This window comes from Schistocerca nitens, chromosome 1 (genome assembly GCF_023898315.1).
Source record: "Schistocerca nitens isolate TAMUIC-IGC-003100 chromosome 1, iqSchNite1.1, whole genome shotgun sequence".
Lineage (NCBI taxonomy): Eukaryota > Metazoa > Arthropoda > Insecta > Orthoptera > Acrididae > Schistocerca > Schistocerca nitens.
The window spans coordinates 228,725,507-228,744,794 of record NC_064614.1 but is presented as its reverse complement, the minus strand read 5'-3'; the positions used below and the strand labels follow the sequence as shown (position 1 = coordinate 228,744,794).

General features: G+C 43.1%; 1 protein-coding gene across 1 annotated transcript in view; it reads left to right on the top strand.

Moving 5' to 3' along the window:
- The first annotated feature begins 14,040 nt into the window (after nt 1-14,040).
- The window catches only part of LOC126246219 (headcase protein-like), a 758,320-nt gene continuing 753,072 nt past the window's right edge, over nt 14,041-19,288 (top strand). Inside the window, exon 1 of the mRNA XM_049948378.1 lies at nt 14,041-15,112. Coding sequence (XP_049804335.1) covers nt 14,295-15,112 — 818 coding nt within the window. The 5' untranslated portion in view covers nt 14,041-14,294. The remainder of the gene's footprint in view (nt 15,113-19,288) is intronic.

Genomic DNA, 19,288 nt, shown 5'->3' with positions numbered 1-19,288 from the left:
ACCGTCGTCCTCCCGAATGCGAGTCCAGTGTCTAACCACTGCGCCACCTCGCTCGGTTTTAAACATATATGGTGATAACGGGCATCTTTGCCTTACTCCCCTCCTTATTTTTGCTTTCTTCGCTCGGTTCGTACAAAGAGGAGAATACGGATATAAGCGTCAAAGAATATGGGAGAATAGAGGCTGGCCATTGAGCTAGAACTGATTGTTGATGTGTCGCACGCGGATAGCGTTGGAAAAACTACCGTAGTAGTTAGGTGCACTCGCGGTGCAAGAAATATCGGGAGAATGAGGACAGGCAAAAGTTAGTAGAGATTCGTGCTGCTGTAAAAAGAGCGATGCGCGAAGCATACAACCACTACCACCGTCATACCTTAGCAAAAGATCTTGCTGAAAACCCAAGGAAATTCTGGTCTTACGTAAAATCGGTAAGCGGGTCGAAGGCTTCCATCCAGCCACTATCTGATCAGTCTGGCCTGGCAACGGAAGACAGCAAAACGAAAGCTGAAATTTTAAATTTAGCATTTGAGAAATTTTTCACGCAGGAGGATCGTACAAACATACCGCCGTTTGAGTCTCGTACAGATTCCCGTATGGAGGACATAGTGATAGACATCCCTGGGGCTATGAAGCAGCTGACTCGGTTGAAAATATATAAATCGCCAGGTCCTGATGGGATTCCAGTTCGGTTTTACAGAGAGTACTCTACTGCATTGGCTCCTTACTTAGCTTTCAATTATCACGAATCTCTTGCCCAACGTAAAGTCCCGAGCGACTGGAAAAAAGCGCAGGTGACGCCTGTATATAAGAAGGGTAGAAGGACGGATCCTCAAAATTCTCGAACATATTCTCAGTTCGAATGTAAGAGTATCCTTGAGACAGAGAAGTTGTTGTCCATGCATCAGCACGGCTTTAGAAAGCATCGCTCCTGCGAAACGCAACTCGCCCTTTTTTCACATGATGTCTTGCGAACCATGGATGAAGGGTATCAGACGGATGCCATATTCCTTGACTTCCGGAAAGTGTTGGACTCGGTGCCCCACTGCAGACTCCTAACTAAGGTACGAGCATATGGGATTGGTTCCCAAATATGAGAGTGGCTCAAAGACTTCTTAAGTAGTAGAACCTAGTACGTTGTGCTCGACGGTGAGTGTTCATCGGAGGTGAGGGTATCATCTGGAGTGCCCCAGGGAAGTATGGTACGTCCGCTGTTGTTTTCTATCTGCATAAATGATCTTTTGGATAGGGTGGATAGCAATGTGCGGCTGTTTGCTGATAATGCTATGGTGTACGGGAAGGTGTCGTCGTTGAGTGACTGTAGGAGGATACAAGATGACTTGGACAGGATTTGTGATTGGTGTAAAGGATGGCGGCTAACTATAAATATAGATAAATGTAAATTAATGCAGATGAATAGGAAAAAGAATCTCGTAATGTTTGAATACTCCATTCGTAGTGTAGCGCTTGACACAGTCACGTCGATTAAATTTTTGGGCGTACCGTTGCAGAGCGATATGAAGTGGGACAAGCATGTAATGGCAGTTGTGGGGAAGGCGAATAGTCGTCTTCGGTTCATTGGTTGAATTTTGGGAAGATGTGGTTCATCTGTAAAGGAGACCGCTTATAAAACACTAATACGACCTATTCTTGAGTACTGCTCGAGCGTTTGGGATCCCTATCAGGTCGGATTGAGGGAGGACATAGAATCAATTCAGAGGCGGGCTGCTAGATTTGTTACTGGTAGGTTTGATCATCACACGAGTGTTACGGCTTCAGGAACCCGGGTGGGAGTCTCTGCAGGAAAGGAGGCGTTCTTTTTGTGAATCGCTACTGATGAAATTTAGAGAACCAGCATTTGAGGCTGACTGCAGTACAATTTTACTGCCGCCAACTTATATTTCGCGGAAACACCACAAAGATAAGATAACAGAGATTAGGGTTCGTACAGAGGCATATAGGCAGTCATTTTTCCCTCGTTCTGTTTGGGAGTGGTTCAAATGGTTCAAATGGCTCTGAGCACTATGGGACTTAACATCTATGGTCATCAGTCCCCTAGAACTTAGAACTACTTAAACCTAACTAACCTAAGGACAGCACACAACACCCAGTCACCACGAGGCAGAGAAAGTTTGGGAGTGGAACAGGGAGAGAAGACGCTAGTTGTGGTACGAAGTACCCTCCGCCACGCACCGTATGGTGAATTGCGGAGTATGGATGTGGATGTGGATGTAGATGTAGTATTGCAGTGCGGCCAGCAATCTGCTGCAAGGAGCACAGCAGCTCAGTCACGCAAATGGGGCAGCGCGGCAGCTGGCACTGTGCCGCCGCAGCGTGCTCAAGGTCATAAGGACATGGGACGCCAGGTGGCCCGGCTACAGGCCGAGCTTGCGATATGCTCAACCGCAGCAGACGCTGCCCGTGGCCGCTATTGCACTATCGAATTTCATTGACGAAGGAATTTAATCAAGTATTTCGTCATGCTTCTTGCACTAATATCTTTGATGTAGCACAAAAAGAGGTAGTACCACAGAATATAAAAATCAGCGGAGTGAGCACTCGGATGCGCAGAACGAAATTACTGACCGCAACGTCTCTTGCAGTTCAAGTCACGTGACTCTGAGACGGCGCGTTTTAGCCCGTGTACCGCTTAGTGTATTTTGAATGTCATTCCTTCGCTAGCACACATATATAGATCACCTTCAGAAATATCATGAAACTCTGTGTTCGTGTGTCAACGACATATGTAACTGACTTTAGCTCAAAGGTGTGATGAGCGAGAGTATTGTCCTTTTTTGCCACAGTGTCATATCTCAGATTCCTCTTTATTTACGTTTCTTTCGGTTATGGGAAGATGTGACATCCAGCAATACTTTTTTACGTTTTCTGTTGCACTTATTTTATTGTCGAATCCCCGTTCTGATTAATTACGTTACGATGACATTGCATACAACGCCGAATAATCTCGAAAAAAACAACGTATTTGGTACTACGAAATTGTTACAATAAATAAGCGATTTACACTTATATTTAAGGCATTATTTTCAATTTTTCTTTATTCATTCTTCTGCTTTTTAAAGTGAAGCAAACGTCTAAAAAATTTCGCTGCCTCATTTGAAAAATAAAAGAACTATAAAATAAAAAATACAAGATCAAAGCTTGAATTTTGAAACAGTAAAATAAGTGATTGTCAACAATGCAGAATCTGTCGAAAAGAATCATCCGATTTGGCACGACTATATTTCGGAAACTAATAAACATACGCAATTAATTTTGTTTTTTGATGAACAGTAAACTCAAAAAGTTTTTTCATACCTTTTCATAAGTGTTCAACACGCCCCCTTGAGTTGCACGACATACCGTATGTCACTGCGGTATTCAAATTCTTCTCGCAGTGCAGGGAGCATGTCTTGCGTTACAGCTTCCAAAGCTGCTGTTATGCGATGTTCCAGTTGATTCATTGTTGTTGCTAACGGAGACACCAACACATTCTTTTATAAACTCTCAAATCACATAAGGTCAGGTCCGGTGATCTTGGGAGGCCAGTGCGACAGATCCGTAGTTCAGAAATCCTTTGATTTAAAAATTGCCCAACTTCCAGATGCCAATGTGGTAGTGCCCCATGCTGTTGGCAAATGAAGTCGTTCGAATCAGTCTTCAACTGTGGGAAAAGAAAGTTATCAAGCGTATCGAGATATGTGCTTCCTGTAACAGTGTTCCCGGCAAAGAAAAATGGACCATACACCTTTTCACGTGAAACTGCGCAAAGCATTAAATTTTGGAGAGTCCCTCTCATGTTGTACAATTTCATGTGGTTTTTCCGCACGCCATATTCTCACATTTTGACGGTTCATCTTTCCAAAACGAAATGTTGCTTCGTCACAAAGCACTAAGCATGGAAGAAATCTGTCATCTTCCATCTTGCCAGGAACGAAATTATGGAACTCCACACGTTGTTGTTTGTCACCTTCACCAAGTGCTTGCAGTAGCTGAATTGTGTATGGTTTCATGTGTGAACGTCAACTCAACACAAGCCTGACGGACATCGGGGGCATGTTGAGCTGTCGAGCTACACGGCGAACGGATTTCTGGGTCTCCTTGTGAAACTATGACGGATGCGTTCGACGTCTGTGTCAGACACTCGGGGACTGCCGGGCGATTTGTCTTTACCCAAACAACCTGATTCTCGGAATTTTTCACGACATCGTTTAATGCTCTGTGCTGTAGGGGGATCCATACCCTTCCCTAGTACGAAAGTGAAGCTGAACAGTTATCACTGAACCGCACAGAAGCGGAAACAATGTAAAACTCGAGAGTTTGCTCTTTCTAACAGTGCGTTGTTCACGCACGTATCTCAAATAACGTAACAGTTACGATGTTTTTAAATCATATGATTCCTTTTGATGCACCCTGTATTTTTTACGTTTTGTATTGCACTTACTTATACTGTCGATTCTGTTTTAATGAATTATGTTGCATATAGGGCCCCAAAATGACACAAAAAATAATGTATTTGAAACTATGATTTTTTACAATAAATAAGCTAATCACACCACCTGTTTGTTTATTATTATTTTCGATTTTTGGTTCTTTGTTCATTTTTCGGGTAACTAGAATACAAAAATCACAAACATAGGGAACTATCTCTTGCAGAAGTTCTTAGAAACAAAAAGCGGCGTGAGAATTTGCATAAATTGGAGATTTATACTGACCCGTATAAATTTTATTTTCTTATGAAGATGGCACGAATTTATATATACGCTGGCTGACAGTTTACTCAAATACACTTGCAGCCTTATCTGACACTTGTCTCGTAAGCAGACGGCCAAAAAATTGCTAAGTTAACTCTACAGTACAAGGCATTATAACACCGTGTCTCGATATTTTTCCAACATATAAATTGCCTCATATCAATGTGACATGAACAGTTATACACACCTATGAAAAGTGACTGGTCCTCCTATCACATCTCTTTACAGTCCGCAGCTCGTGGTCGTGCGGTAGCGTTCTCGCTTCCCACGCCCGGACTCCCGGGTTCGATTCCCGGCGGCGTCAGGGATTTTCTCTGCCTCGTGATGACTGGGTGTTGTGTAATGTCCTTAGGTTAGTTAGGTTTAAATAGTTCTAAGTTCTAGGGGACTGATGACCATAGATGTTAAGTCCCATAGTGCTCAGAGCCACTTCTCTTTACAACCGTAGCAACAATACTGCACCATAACTGTTATCAATACTCAAACATGCAATACCGTATGTAAAACAAGGCGAATACGTGTAACATTCTAGTTTCGCTATTACAGCAAAATGTAGACAAGCAGCGTCGTCCCAAAATCATGTGACTAGCCCGATTTGATATTGAGAACATGCGCAGTAGGCTATGCTCACTCCACAGACATACAGCATATACTCTATGGGTATTACATTGTCGCCAAATATTTTATAATAGGTCCCTCAAAATGGTCGGCGAAGACGTGTTATTATGCTCGCCAGTTAGGTGTATTACAAGTGCATTGTGTTTACATTTGGAATAGGGGTGGGAAGCAAAAGAAACGTACTTGGCTAAACACCGGTTTTCTTCGGGAGATGCCACTCAATAATTTGTTACGGAAGCTGCAGAACTTCAAGTCGAAATTACTTGCGAATGGGCGAGAGTACGTTTCAGTATGGAAGTATGCGTTTGGCGTCATTGGCCGGGAGGCCCCTTACGGGGCAGGTCAGGCGGCCTTGGTGCAGGTCTTATTACATTCGACGCCACATTGGGCGACCTGCGCGCCGGATAGGGATGAAATGGTAATGAAGACAACACAACATCCAGTCCCTGAGCGGAGAAAGAGCCCCGACCCAGCCGGGAATCGAACCCGGGCCCCTTAGGACGGCAGTCCGTAACGCTGACCATTCAGCTACCGGGGCGAACACGTTTCAGTATGAGCTCGGGCAAGTGACTGCTCATGTTAAGAAGCAGGACAGTCACCTCAGAAAAGCTATATCCGCAAAAGGCAGACATCGTAACGCTCTGATTTTTTGCAACAGGACAAAGCAGCTCTAGATCACAGCACAGAGCTCCAATACTGCAGTGCACATTGACGAAAAATACTACCAGAAACGTGTGAAACTGTTTATAAACCACTGAAGGAGGAATATCTGAAAGCAATAAACTATTTAGTACACAATATAGTCATTAAGAAGTATTTTTTATTTTTATCTCTAAAAAAGTTGTAGATTTACTTCTTTATATTCTCGGAGGGGTCTCCGCAATTTGTTTTATAGCTCACGCTTCTTATTCCATATTTGTATTTGGCATGTCGCAAGGTATACAGTTGCGCAGCGCTTCAACTGTCTCGTCTCTCTCACTACATTAAACGTCAAATTGCTGCAGCGTTGCTAAAGCTCCAAGCGGAACAAAAGACGACCGCTTTCTTTGATCAAATCTAAGACCAGGCACTAGATTTAATCACAAAAATTGTACGAAAAGCGACATTTGACAAAGTTCCCATTATATTGGGTCAAATATATTGGACAAATTAACTTTTCAAAGAAATCTGGTAACGTAATACCGGCCTATAACAAGGGCCACCTGAGCGCTAGGTGACTCAACGCCGCCGTACTGGTCAGCACGCCACGAAAAACGTAGCACCGTTCCACGCGGGAGGCAGTGCGTACCGATGGAGCGATTCGCTTTACTTGGAAACCTTAACCGCCCTGTATTTTTATTAAATAACTTCTTCTGCTGCCAGTCGCGATTTTTTTAATATTTTGCACTACACGTTCCGCAAAATGATTAGCAATTCAAGTGCATTTTCCATGTGCTATGCCATTAATCATGGTTCTGTAGGCAACCGCAAACATTTTTCCGTGAAGGCATTGATCGTCGTGTGTCACAGTGGAAAATGTATTAACAGTTACGACAATTACAAACAGACTCTTTGTTTACTTTTTCCATCTGTCTGTCTATTAACATACGAATGTACCACACAGCCTATTGGTTTGACAGTTAGCACCTGGTGATGACAGCAGAGGAAGTCGCTGAAAACTTGATGTTACAAATAAATCTGATACGGTAATACTCCTAACTATACAAAAAGAGTTACAAAAAAAATGACTCTGAGCACTATGGGACTCAACATCTGTGGTCATCAGTCCCCTAGAACTTAGAACTACTTAAACCTAACTAACCTAAGGACATCACACACATCCATGCCCGAGGCAGGATTCGAACCTGCGACCGTAGCGGTCACGCGGTTCCAGACTGACGCGCCTAGAACCGCACGGCCACACCGGCCGGCAAAAAGAGTTACAAAGTTTCTTACTTGATCTGTACAGCTTTTCGTACTTAAATTCGACAATACTGCCTTTCGCATTCACCTGAAGTGTTGACGAGTTATCTTTGTAATAATTATTGCGAACAATTTTTCCTGCACTCGATCAGCAGACTGTAGCCGAGCCAGATTCTGTTTCATTAAAGTAATTGCACTGCAATGCCACTTGAAGTTTTAGCCTTTCTCGCGTGTGGAAAAATTTAATAATGAATGTCTTCCGCAAACTTGACAGAGTCACTGAAAGGTCTTTAAAAAATTCGCCTCTTATTGGGTGTACTGTCATGCCCATAAGTCCAATTTATCCGAATGCTCTAAACTGCGTTCCACACTAATTGTAGGCAACCCAAATAACCTAACTTTCTTGCAGGTCCTGTGATCTCTTTTCGTTACTATACCAAATGGTTACTACAAAAGACCACTAGACAACATTGCTTCAAATGGCTCTGAGCACTATGCGACTTAACTTCTGAGGTCATCAGTCGCCTAGAACTTAGAGCTAATTAAACCTAACTAACCTAAGGACATCACATACAACCATGCCCGAGGCAGGATTCGAACCTACGACCGGAGCGGTCGCTCGGCTCCAGACTGTAGCGCCTAGAACCGCACGGCCACTCCGGCCGGCGCAAATTAATACACGATAATGCAAATATCAGGAAACACTATCAGAGATGACACATTGCTTAATTCTTGTAAACTCAGTACAACAAATGACATTTTATAGAACGAGTTACAACTTGAAATCACATGACGAAAATTTTTGTACTGGATCAGGAGCCAGTGCTCTTATCCAGCAACTATTGCTCATGTTAACTAACCAGGAAAGATCTTAAATCTAGTTTCCCCTCATAAATAACAAAGTGTGTGCCCGTTTAATTTTGAAGTAACGTGGCGTAAAGTTCTGTATTGGACAGCGATCTCACCCTAGCACCTAACTGATTGTTAAATAAGCGCAGTTAAGTGCTAGAATAGAATATTTTCACAAGTAGCGAGATTTGAGGATGTCTGAACTGGAAATAACATGAGGAACTTCTATGTTGATTGAGAGTCGAACTCCGCGCATATAATCACACACGAGGAGAGGATTCATGGTGCGAAAAGCCCGATCGAGTTGGTCCCACAGATTCTCGATTGAGTGTAAGTCCGGTGAGTTTGGCGGCGACGGGAATAGGGTAAACTCAGCTTGAAGCTCTTCGAAACACGTAAGTAGATTGGTGCATATGTTCGTGCAAGTTTTATTTGGCAGGTTGCCATCAGTAAATTTATCAACTGTCTTCTTTTATCTGAGGTTCTATCGGTGACTTATGATGAGCGTTGTTTAATCATTGAAAATGGAGCATGAAATGGAAAAAGTCTAACATCTGCATTATTTTATTCTCTTTGGATTTAAAAGATAGTTGAAGGCAGCTGGAAACATCTGTGCAGTCAATGGGGAAAGTGCTTCACAGAAATGACGCCAGAAAAATATTTTCTCGTTTCAAGTACGATAGTTTCGACGTAAATCATTCACTAAATTCAAGTGGTTCAAAATGGCTCTGAGCACTGTGGGACTTAACATCTGTGGTCATCAGTCCCCTAGAACTTAGAACTACTTAAACCTAACTAACCTAAGGACATCACACACATCCATGCCCGAGGCAGGATTCGAGCCTGCGACCGTAGCAGCCCCGCGGTTCCGGACTGAGCGCCTAGAACCGCTAGACCACCGCGGCCGGCCTAAATTCAAGTGGGCTTTGATGAATGTCACTTGTATGGTTTAGCACTATTCTCCACTTGATTATCGGCAAATGTGACGAAGTGCAACCATTTAACCTGCTTGAGACTTGGATTCAGTGGGCAATGTCGGGGGAAAAGGAAAGGAGAGATGATCAGCGTTAAACAGCCCATCAACGACGAAGCCATCAGAGGCGAAGCACAACCTAAGATTGTGGAGGATGGGAAAGAAAATCGACGATTCCCTTTCAAAGGAAACACTGCTGCATTTGCCTTAATCGATTTAAGGAAGTAATGGAAAACAAATCACAATGGTCAGATATTGATTTCAGCAGTCGTATGTTAGCATCATAAAAAAAATTAATTGCGGTCCCTAGCAAAAACTACCTGAATCAAAGGCCAGTGTGAGTCCACAAAATGGAATATTATGGATCTGGTGGCACTAGGACGGCGTTTTCCGTTAACGATTACATTCCAGCGGTTTTATCAACGCAGTTGGCATCTGTTGCCAACACCTGAGACACCTTACAATTACCATGTGACAAAAAGACCAAGGAAACAGCATCAAGTGTTGCTACTGCTCGGCAACGCCTGCTAAACTCCGCTGATTTCACTAAAGAGGCTATCCGGGAGCTTGCCTCGAAATCCATTCCTACTATACTTACTCATCTGATCTTGTGCCCTCAAGTGTTTACCTTTCTCGATCCTTATGGAACAATCAACAAAAAGATTTTTTTGTGGACGAAAATGCCCTTTAAACTTGAATTGACGTCATCATTATCTGCGAATCAATAGCATTTTACAAGCGTGGAATCCAAAAAATGCCTGAGCATCTTCAGATTATTTTAGCTGCTGTCAGAGAGTATATTGTTGATAATTAATTCCTCTTTTTATGTTTTTCTGTCATAAAAAAGAAGCGTTATACAATTAAGTGCTGAAACTTCGAGACTTCCTGGCAGATTAAAACTGTGTGCCGGACCGAGACTCGAGTTCGGGACCTTTGCCTTTCGCGGGAAAGTGCTCTACCTACCAACTGAGCTACCCAAGCACAACTCACGACGCGTCTTCACAATTTTACTTCCCCCAGTACCTCGTCTCCTACCTTCCAGACTTCACAGAAGTTCTCCTGCGAAACTTGCAGGACTAGCACTACTGGAAGAAAGGATTTGCGGAGACATGGCTTAGCTACAGCCTGGGGGATGTTTCCGGAAAGAAATTTTCACTCTGCAGCGGAGTGTGCGCTGATTTTGAAACTTCCTGGCAGATTAAAACTGAGTGGCGGACCGAGACTCGAACTCGGAACTTTTGCCTTCGCGGGCAAGTGCTCTACCAGCTGACCTACCCAAGCACGCCTCAAGCAGGAGAATTTCTTTGAAGTTTGGAAGGTAGGAGACGAGGTACTGGCGGAAGTAAAATTGTGAAGACAGCTCGTGAGTCGTGCGTGGGTAGCTCAGTTGGTAGAGCACTTGCCCGCGAAAGGCAAAGGTCCCGAGTTCGAGTCTCGGTCCGGCACACAGTTTTAATCTGCCAGGAAGTTTCAAAATCAGCGCACACTCTGCTGCAGATTGAAAATTTCATTCTGGAATTAAGTTCTGTTCACAAGAATTACAACTTACAATGCTACCCTTACGACGAATGGCTTATTTACAAAAACAAGTAGTATCCATAATACAAGGCTACACAAAACTTGACTCGGTTAGTAAGACACGGCGGACTTCCGCCCTCACTATGGTTAGTGTCTACGTGAAGTTCTGAGTTTTACCCAAGAAGCGTTTTAGGACTACCAGAAAAGTATTTAAATCTGGGAATAAGAGTACACCAAAAAATCCCAGGTAATAACTTGACAAGCCACACATAAGCCAGTTAAAATATTTTTAAAAGAAAATTAAAATTGTGTCGCTATAAGCAGAAAAAATTACATGTTTTAACGTGTGCGCAATGTCGCATTTACTTAAAATTGTGGCCTTTAGATCTAGGAGGTACTAAATGATGACTTAAGATGAAGAAATTAATATTTCCTTACTAATTTCCGATTTGGAAGGTTGTGGCTTGGTAAGAGAATAATTTAAAAACCTGACAAATTGTCTAGGTCTCTATCGAGATTGGGATCAGGAGCTAATGCATTTTCCCTTTCACATAGCAGCAATGTTACCACTAAGTTAGTGAGCTGATACTTCCTGCAGTACGCTCTCATTGCCATAATGATTGAAAACACAGGTAGCTCGCAATGTAAACTATGAGATTAGTTGCAGTTTCTGTGTGGGACAATCTTCATGGAATCAAATGAAAAGTTTGATACGCCACTGTTACACCTTTAGTAAGAATCATTTATGTAATTTACTGTTGGGTATGCGGGAGGACGGCCTAGGTTATCTTTAGTCAGAAAGATTCCCAACAATTAGTATTAAAATTATTTAAAAACAGACTTGATCACGGCCGATGGTAACTTCTGACCCGTCGCGCGGGGTAGCCGTGCGGTCTGAAGCGCCTTGTCACTGTCCGTGCGGCTCTCCCCGTCGGAGGTTCGAGTCCTCCCTCGGGCACAGGTGTGTGTGTTGTCCTTAACGTAAGTCAGTTTAGTATAGTTTAAGTAGTGAGTAAGCCTAGGGACCGATGACCTCAGCGTCGGCCTGGTGGCCGCGCGGTTCTAGGCGCTACAGTCTGGAACCGTGCGACCACTACGGTCGCAGGTTCGAATCCTGCCTCGGGCATGGATGTGTGTGGTGTCCTTAGGTTAGTTAGGTTTAAGTAGTTCTAAGTTCTAGGGGACTGATGACCATAGATGTTAAGTCCCATAGTGCTCAGAGCCATTTGAACCATTTTTCGTTAGGAATTTTCAAGTATTTGAAACTTCCTTCCCTGTAACGAACAGCTTTAATTTCAACAGTTTATGCGTGATTAATCTCAATAAGGAATTGACGTCGGAGTTCAAAGTCCAATCGACGTCTAGGTTATTAAAAACTTTCCAAACTAAACTAAGAGATGCACTTGAAAATTTCGGTGAATCGTCTCGGAAAATGAAGGAACAAGAGTTACAAACAAAATATCTTTACTGGCCTTTAAAGTAATCACCATTAAGTACAACACACTTTTGACATAGGTTGCAAAGCTTTTGGAAACTGTCAGCAAATGCTTCTTGTGGAATCGCTCGAACCACAGTGGTCACGCGTTTTCGGTTATCCGCGTAATTACAGGAGACAACACCTAGTTCTGCCAATACGATTCAGAGACCGAGCGACTGTCAGTGGCATGGTGTTCATCGGCTTCCTCACCTCCCATAACAAGTCAGCTGACAAAATCCAAGATTAGAACGATGTTGATCACCTTTTTCGGCAGTAAGGTCTTGATCCACCTGAACTTTTACCCGAGGTTGGCAGGGAGGCGGTATAGACTATGCAACTATCCCTAAATCGTATTGGTAGCATTAGGTCTCATCTCCTGAAATGATGTGGATCTCCAGTAACACGTGACCACGGTGCTTCGAGCGATTTCACAAGAAGCGTTTGCTGATAGCCTCCAACGGCCTTACAATCGATATCAGATGTCTGTTATAGCTAAAGGTGATTACTTAGAAGGCCAGTAAAGATGTCTCCTTTATTTTTTGAGACCATTCGCAGAACTTTTCAGACGCATCTTGTATTTCAGGAATACGGTGTTTTAATTAAAGACTAACGCGAAGTATAGTCTTGAAGCTCATTAAGCTTGTGTTTTTAGCTCGAGGATGACCACTGGCCGGTCGAAACCGTATACACCGCGTGGTTATAATTAAAGTGCAGCTGTTCACAGGCGTCCAGTGTGGGCTGTAACTATGGTATGGCGGCGAAACTTGGTAGATATCCTAATGCGCCAATGTAGAACCGATTTACTCTTGAAAAAAATTAGTTCCGAATCTGGCATTGTGAATGGAAGAAAGACATATAGAAATATTTGCATGTGTAGTAGATTAGGAACGGGACGAGGACAGAAAAGGTCGAAAAAGTGAGAGAGGCATAATGCTGATTTTATTATTACCCGCCGCTTACACAATTTGTGTAATATGAGCAACTCAGTCGTCGACGAAATGATGTACAGCACCAAATTTGCACCTGGTGACCAAAATTGGAACTAATTTTTTTCCAGCGTAAATCGGTTTCGCCTTAATGCGAGAGCATATCTATGAAGTTTCGCTGTCATGCGATAATTACAGCCCATACTGCACCTCTGTGAGCAGCTGCACTTAAATTATAACCGCCTGGTGTATGTTAGTGTTTGAGGCAACCCTCCCGATTGCCATCAATTAGAAGCATTTTATGGCCAGGAGCGCAAAGTTCTGAGGAAACTATTTGAATTCGAAGTCGCCAGACTTTCTGTTTTGAAATACGTTGATTTGAGAAGCCCATGTGTATTGTGAATCATTATGATCAGGAATTTTTCGAACTACAGGAGTTCGTGATATGATTACAATCCCCGTCTCCACATTCTACATTTCAAGTGTGACCTTCGTTTTTCTGGAGCTTCTTCTTCGGCAGTGTGTTGATGACTGTACCAACTTTATGAATGGAGTTAGATACGTCTGCAAAGTTGCCATTTCTGTCATGTGCAGTTGAACTTAGATAAGAGCTTTGCGTGTCACACGTGGGACAAAGGAAGGCGTGAACAGTGGGCACAAATAAAGTACCGCATTTCGTCTCACCGTGGCAGTCGCTGTCGTCTCGCATTGCGTCGGAAATGCAACGTAGCGTGGCGCGGTCACCGGCTTGCGTCGCCAAGTTACGCAAAGGCTAAACGGCTTGCGCAGAGAGCGAACGTAATAGTACTACGGCGTCCGCTTCGCTCTCTTGCGAGTAGAAAGGGAAAACGGGCGGCTATTTTCTCTCTAGGCTAAGCACGTGACCGGTTGTTATGATGCACCTCCCCACCTTCCGCGCCAGCCAATGGCAGCGCGCGTCGGCGCGCAGGCCCCCTCCGCGCCTCTAGCGGCCAGCCGGCGAAACGGCGCTCGCGTCGCTGTACTCACGCACAGTCGGCTTGTAGAAGCGAAAGCGAGAGGAAGCGACTGTGATGTTCCACGCTGGATGCTGACTGTTTTCATTTCGCTGTCGGCAAGGAAGGTGAAACTGGAACCCTCGCTGCGGCAGTGTGAATGGGCAGAAGCAGCTGATCTCACGAGATTCTAAGCTGACGATTGATCGTCGTTCTGACACCGTGGGAAGGCTGACGAGGAGGTGGAAGGAACTTTCAGGAGAATTGAGAGCTATAAGGAGAGGAGAAGCAGAAGGTGATAGCTGGAGCATGGCCCCTCGTAAGAACAACAACCACGGCGGGACCGGAGGCGGCGCCGGCGACTTGCAGGGGCTGAACGGCATCGACCCAGAGACCATCGAAAACCACGACGCCAATGTGACGCGCTGCTGTGTCCCCACCGGCGAGTGTCTAAGGGCCACCGCCACCAACAACAACGACAGTTCCATCAATTTGGAAGACTTGCGGGACTGCGTAAAGGTCACTTGTAACAATGACCACTGCACAGTGGGCCAGTACATGCACCGCGAATGCTTTGACGCTTGGGAGCAGACGGTGCTGACGTACCTGAAGACGTGCGGGCGAGCGCGTTCCTGGTCGGAAAGACAGCGCCACCAGAACCTGTGGACCAAGAAGGGGTACGATCTGGCCTTCAAGGCGTGCGGCTGCCTCTGCGGCCGCGGCCATCTGAAGAAGGACCTCGATTGGTCCCCGCCCATGCCAAACAACGCCGGCTGCCAAGACGACTTCGAAAAGAAGAAAAAACGACGCAACCGCCAGAACACCCGCCCCTCCCTGGCGTCCTCTGCCAATGGACACCATCTACACGGCAACATAAATCTCAATAACAATAATAACAACAACAATAATGTAAGAGGAGGCGCCGGCAGCGACGCCCAGAACATCGGCACCGTTCACCACGGTGAACCTCGGGGCAGGACTGGGTCGCTTTCTTCCAGCACTGGCTCCTCGTCGCCACCGACCTCCAGCGAGACGTCCGTCTCACCCGCCCACATCGGGCACGGCAGCTCCGGACATGGCGGTGGCAAGAAGAAGTCGAAGTTCGAGTTCTTCTCTGACAGGACCAGGTCAGTAGCACACATATAATATGCTACCCTTGAGGCTTTTATGCTCTTGGCTTTTTCTCGCTTCTGTGTAATTTAGCTTGTACTCGAGTAATCGAGTTTTATAATTTTTACGCAATAGCATGCTCCAAGATCATTGCTGAGTAATTTAAAATGCTTTTCACACTTTGTGACCGCCGTACGCTTACCCTATTTCCATCAAACTCCTAGCAATTTATTAGGTTGCGGTTGCTCTCTAAAATTCTCGTGGGTTCTGAGTTTTCGATATCTGTACATAAATTTAAACAACCGAATTACTCTGGCATAATTTGGTTTAGGGGTTGAACGGACTTGCAGCACTGATCCAACCTCAGAACTAAGCTAGAATGTGGTAGAGCCCCCGACCTCCCCTGCCTTGAAATCTTGGTTGTGGTGTGACAACTGACCTGTAGTGTAGCTCGAGGCCTAGGTTAGGCCGGGACGTGACAACATGGTTGTGATATTGGGTAGTTACAAGTCTTCCAGGAACATTTTAGCGCGTTTTATGTGCATATATCGTAGATAAAGCATAAAAATTGCAAGGGGAAACCACATAATTTTTACCATATTCATAGTAATTTATTAGTACCGGTCTATTCTTACAGTCAACTGTAATATTATCCTACTATTCAAAATCTTTAGAATTATTTAAACACTCGAGAAATATTGATGTTTATTTTCCTCTTACCTTGTTGACTACGGTTTGAATACAACTCCATTTTCATAACGAAGCTTGTACCGGTACTTTTCACGTTTGACAGTGTGCGCTTTTGTACTCGCAGCGCCATTAATGAGCATCCTCCATAAATAAGGGCGTGAGACCGGATGGGAGACTGTATTAGAGCTTTGCTACCCTTATCCGATGAGATGCACTGTGAGTAGGGGGCGTGGTGTGTAGTAACGAGTCGCTGAGTGGGGTGACCCACATCCCCCGCGTGACCTTGGGCGGGCATCCCGCACCAGCTGAGCGGCTCTCTGCTTCCCACCTTGACCTTGGCGCCTGTGCGCCACCCCAACCGGCGCCCTGCGCACGTTTCTTTGGGTTACCTCAGGAAAATCTTCTCTCGATTATTGCACCCTTGCTGAGCGCTGTTTGCTTCACCGCATGAGTAGTTTGTCATTTCTGAAACATCGTGACGTCAAACGGCGGTAAGGTACGTGACAATCTTAATTTCATTAATATTCAGCAACATCGTTTCCAGCTTAATTCCTTTACATCGGTCGCATTTCCGGAACATAACATCCATTACTGCAAACCCATCCTTTAAAAGAAAGACATGGAATTCATCATCTGTCAGTTTGTGAAACGACAAATTGAAGTTGAGAACCAGAAACTGACGTTATGAAACCAAAGTAGCATTATAGTTCTCGAAAATAGTGTTCTTACTCCGGATGATGTAAAGGAAATTACTGGAGACTGTGTTTCTGTCGTTAAGAAATGACGCTTTGTTGAGATGACTGCACTGGTCCACGTTATAAATTCACAGTAATCCCAGAGAAAGACGAAAATATCAATTATCAACGTAAAGCACGCATATTCCACAACGTGAAAGAATTCTTAAGAGCTATACAAAGTACGATAAATGTTAAAACTGCAAAGTAGGATATTTACGAATCATATTACTCTTTCTTTCTATGGGTATTATGGTCAGAGTTCGTGGCATATAATTGCCGGAAAGCCCACATTTTCCTTATATTCTTATTCCACATGGTATTTACTGTAAAAATTTTTCTTCTAATTTTTCTGTACCCTCGGTCTTTTTATCACTTTTCCATAAAAACCATATGTCACTGTTATTTCCCCCTTTCAACGTTGGCAGAAAACAACTAAACTCAAATTTTTGTTATCTGCTTGCAAAGTTGGTTACTATCTTTGGTGTGAAATGTTACGCCGGTAATATGTGCTGCAACGTAATTAGGGGATGTATTTATGTTTCCAACATAGTAATTTATTTGTTTTATACAAAGCCTTTGTAGCTGTTTACGGTAACAGAATGTAATAAGGGTCTTCTAAGGCTGCTTGAAATTGTTCGAGTCAAAGAATAAAGCAACCATATTGGTGCTTGGTAATTGTTCTTTGCCAGTCGAACTTTCCACAATTCAAAGCTGAATTAGAAGTCAAATTATCATACGTATTCACTAAAGTGATTGTTCTCAGACGAATACTCTAATATTACCAGTAGATTTGTTCGTGTAATGAACGCAAAATGTGTGTACAACAATTAGCTGTCACGGTCTCGCATGCTGTGACTGTTGGGCCGATCGCCTTTAAAATGGGTAGCACGAAGCGTACTACGTTCGACATCAGACGCTGTGAGTTCTTCACTCCGATTATGATGTGAGTACATAGTATAATTAAACATTCAGATTTTGCGAAATTGCTGCAGTAAATCACTGAAAGGAACGGTGCCGTATCTGCAGTTACTGAATTGCAGATATAAAAATAAATGTGATATAATGCCCTTTGTCTTGCTACACTGTATCTTTATTTTCTCAAGCTCATTTCTTTTCTGTTCGTGAATGTTTTATTCCTACTTTATAACAAGTTCGCGATTCCCGTCAGCGTGTCAGTTTCTTATGAGCGTTTAAAGATTCACAATTTGTTCGAGATATTTGCGTTTATTGCTCAGTAGCATCAATTCATTTTCATTATTGTCTATTTGAAGCAGCTGGTAGAATTGCGGTACCGGAAGTAATTGGTCTGGTTACACCATGTTTGCAGTCATTGCAGCTGGTACAAAAATACTTTTTGTTACTTCAAAATGTGTTTTTGTAGTTTCGTATCGCAGCTCCCTTGTAGCTGATAAGGTCATAGATGTAAAATCTTTACATAGTGAGGTGAGTGAACTTTAATAACGTAGTGAAGACTTCAGATTTACTGAATACAGTGAGCTTTATAAGTAACTCACGCAATAGATTTAAATGCTACAATGGACACTGATTGATATGAGCTTACGTGCTATTCTTTTTCTAGAAAAAATTATTTTGTTTTTATGTGTTATGCATAATGTTCCATCTACTGTTTTTCGAAACTAGGTATTCTAATTTTATGTGCCTTTTGACCATGTTCAAACCACAGGTCTTATGATGTGTGTTATTTATAGTTACCCAGGCAATTTGAAATAGAAATCGAAATCAACGTTGCACAGCTTTTTAAAGATTTCTCTGTTTTTCTGCAGACATACGTAAAGCCAAAACTTAGGGCTATTTCATCGTCGTTTGTGTATGTGTCCTTGTATAACTTTAAGTGGATGATATGAATGAAGTTAATATTCATTGCAGCTGCCATCGTACAGTCCATTCTTAGACTTGTCTTTACTAAAATTTAATATCATAGTCTGTTGCGTAGTCCACTGAGTACACAGTGACCCACCATAATTATCTCGTGTTGCATCTTTCCATTTTCTTCTCCAAGAATATTTCGTAGCCATTATATCACCAACAAAACTGAGATCCTATTCCATGTTAATAAATCTTCTTGTGGCGTCTTCACTTGAGCATTCTTACCCTCACTTAACGTGTCGTGGTGTTCTATGTTTTGCAAGGACATTAATTGGTATGAGCCATTCTTGGCTTCACTTCTGTGCCACAGGATGAAATTCACTTTCATCTTCTTCATTTCGTATAATAATATTAAATATTGTACATTGGCGTCAATAAAATTTCAAGGATTTAATGTCTTCGAGAATATAATTCAGGAGAACGAACATAGATGAAGTCAAGAGAGGAAGTACGACAGTTAGAATGTACTCTAGTTATTAGCTCTGCTGCTTTATGGAACTGATTTTAAACCCTGAGTAAATGTACGTATGATCCTCTTTTAAAGGTAAGTGCTGAGTAACGATGCGGTACTACTGACATCCTTCTAAGAATAAAGGTGAGTTCTTGTCAATCTTGTGAATGTTTCTATCGTTTATGCTTGTATTAGATAGTGGTAAATGTACACGTACATAAGCTAAAATACAGGTGAGTAATTATACTTGAGTTACAATGTATAAATTATGTGGAAAAGGCTGATGACACTCAGCATTTTGCTACAGTGCTCAGCGGAGAAAGTAGAACAGATGATACAGGAAAGGGCCCTTGATTTTTATGATAAGTCCTAAGAGAGAAAACAAAATGTAAGAAATTTGTTGAATGTAACTTGTATGCTAATGAGTA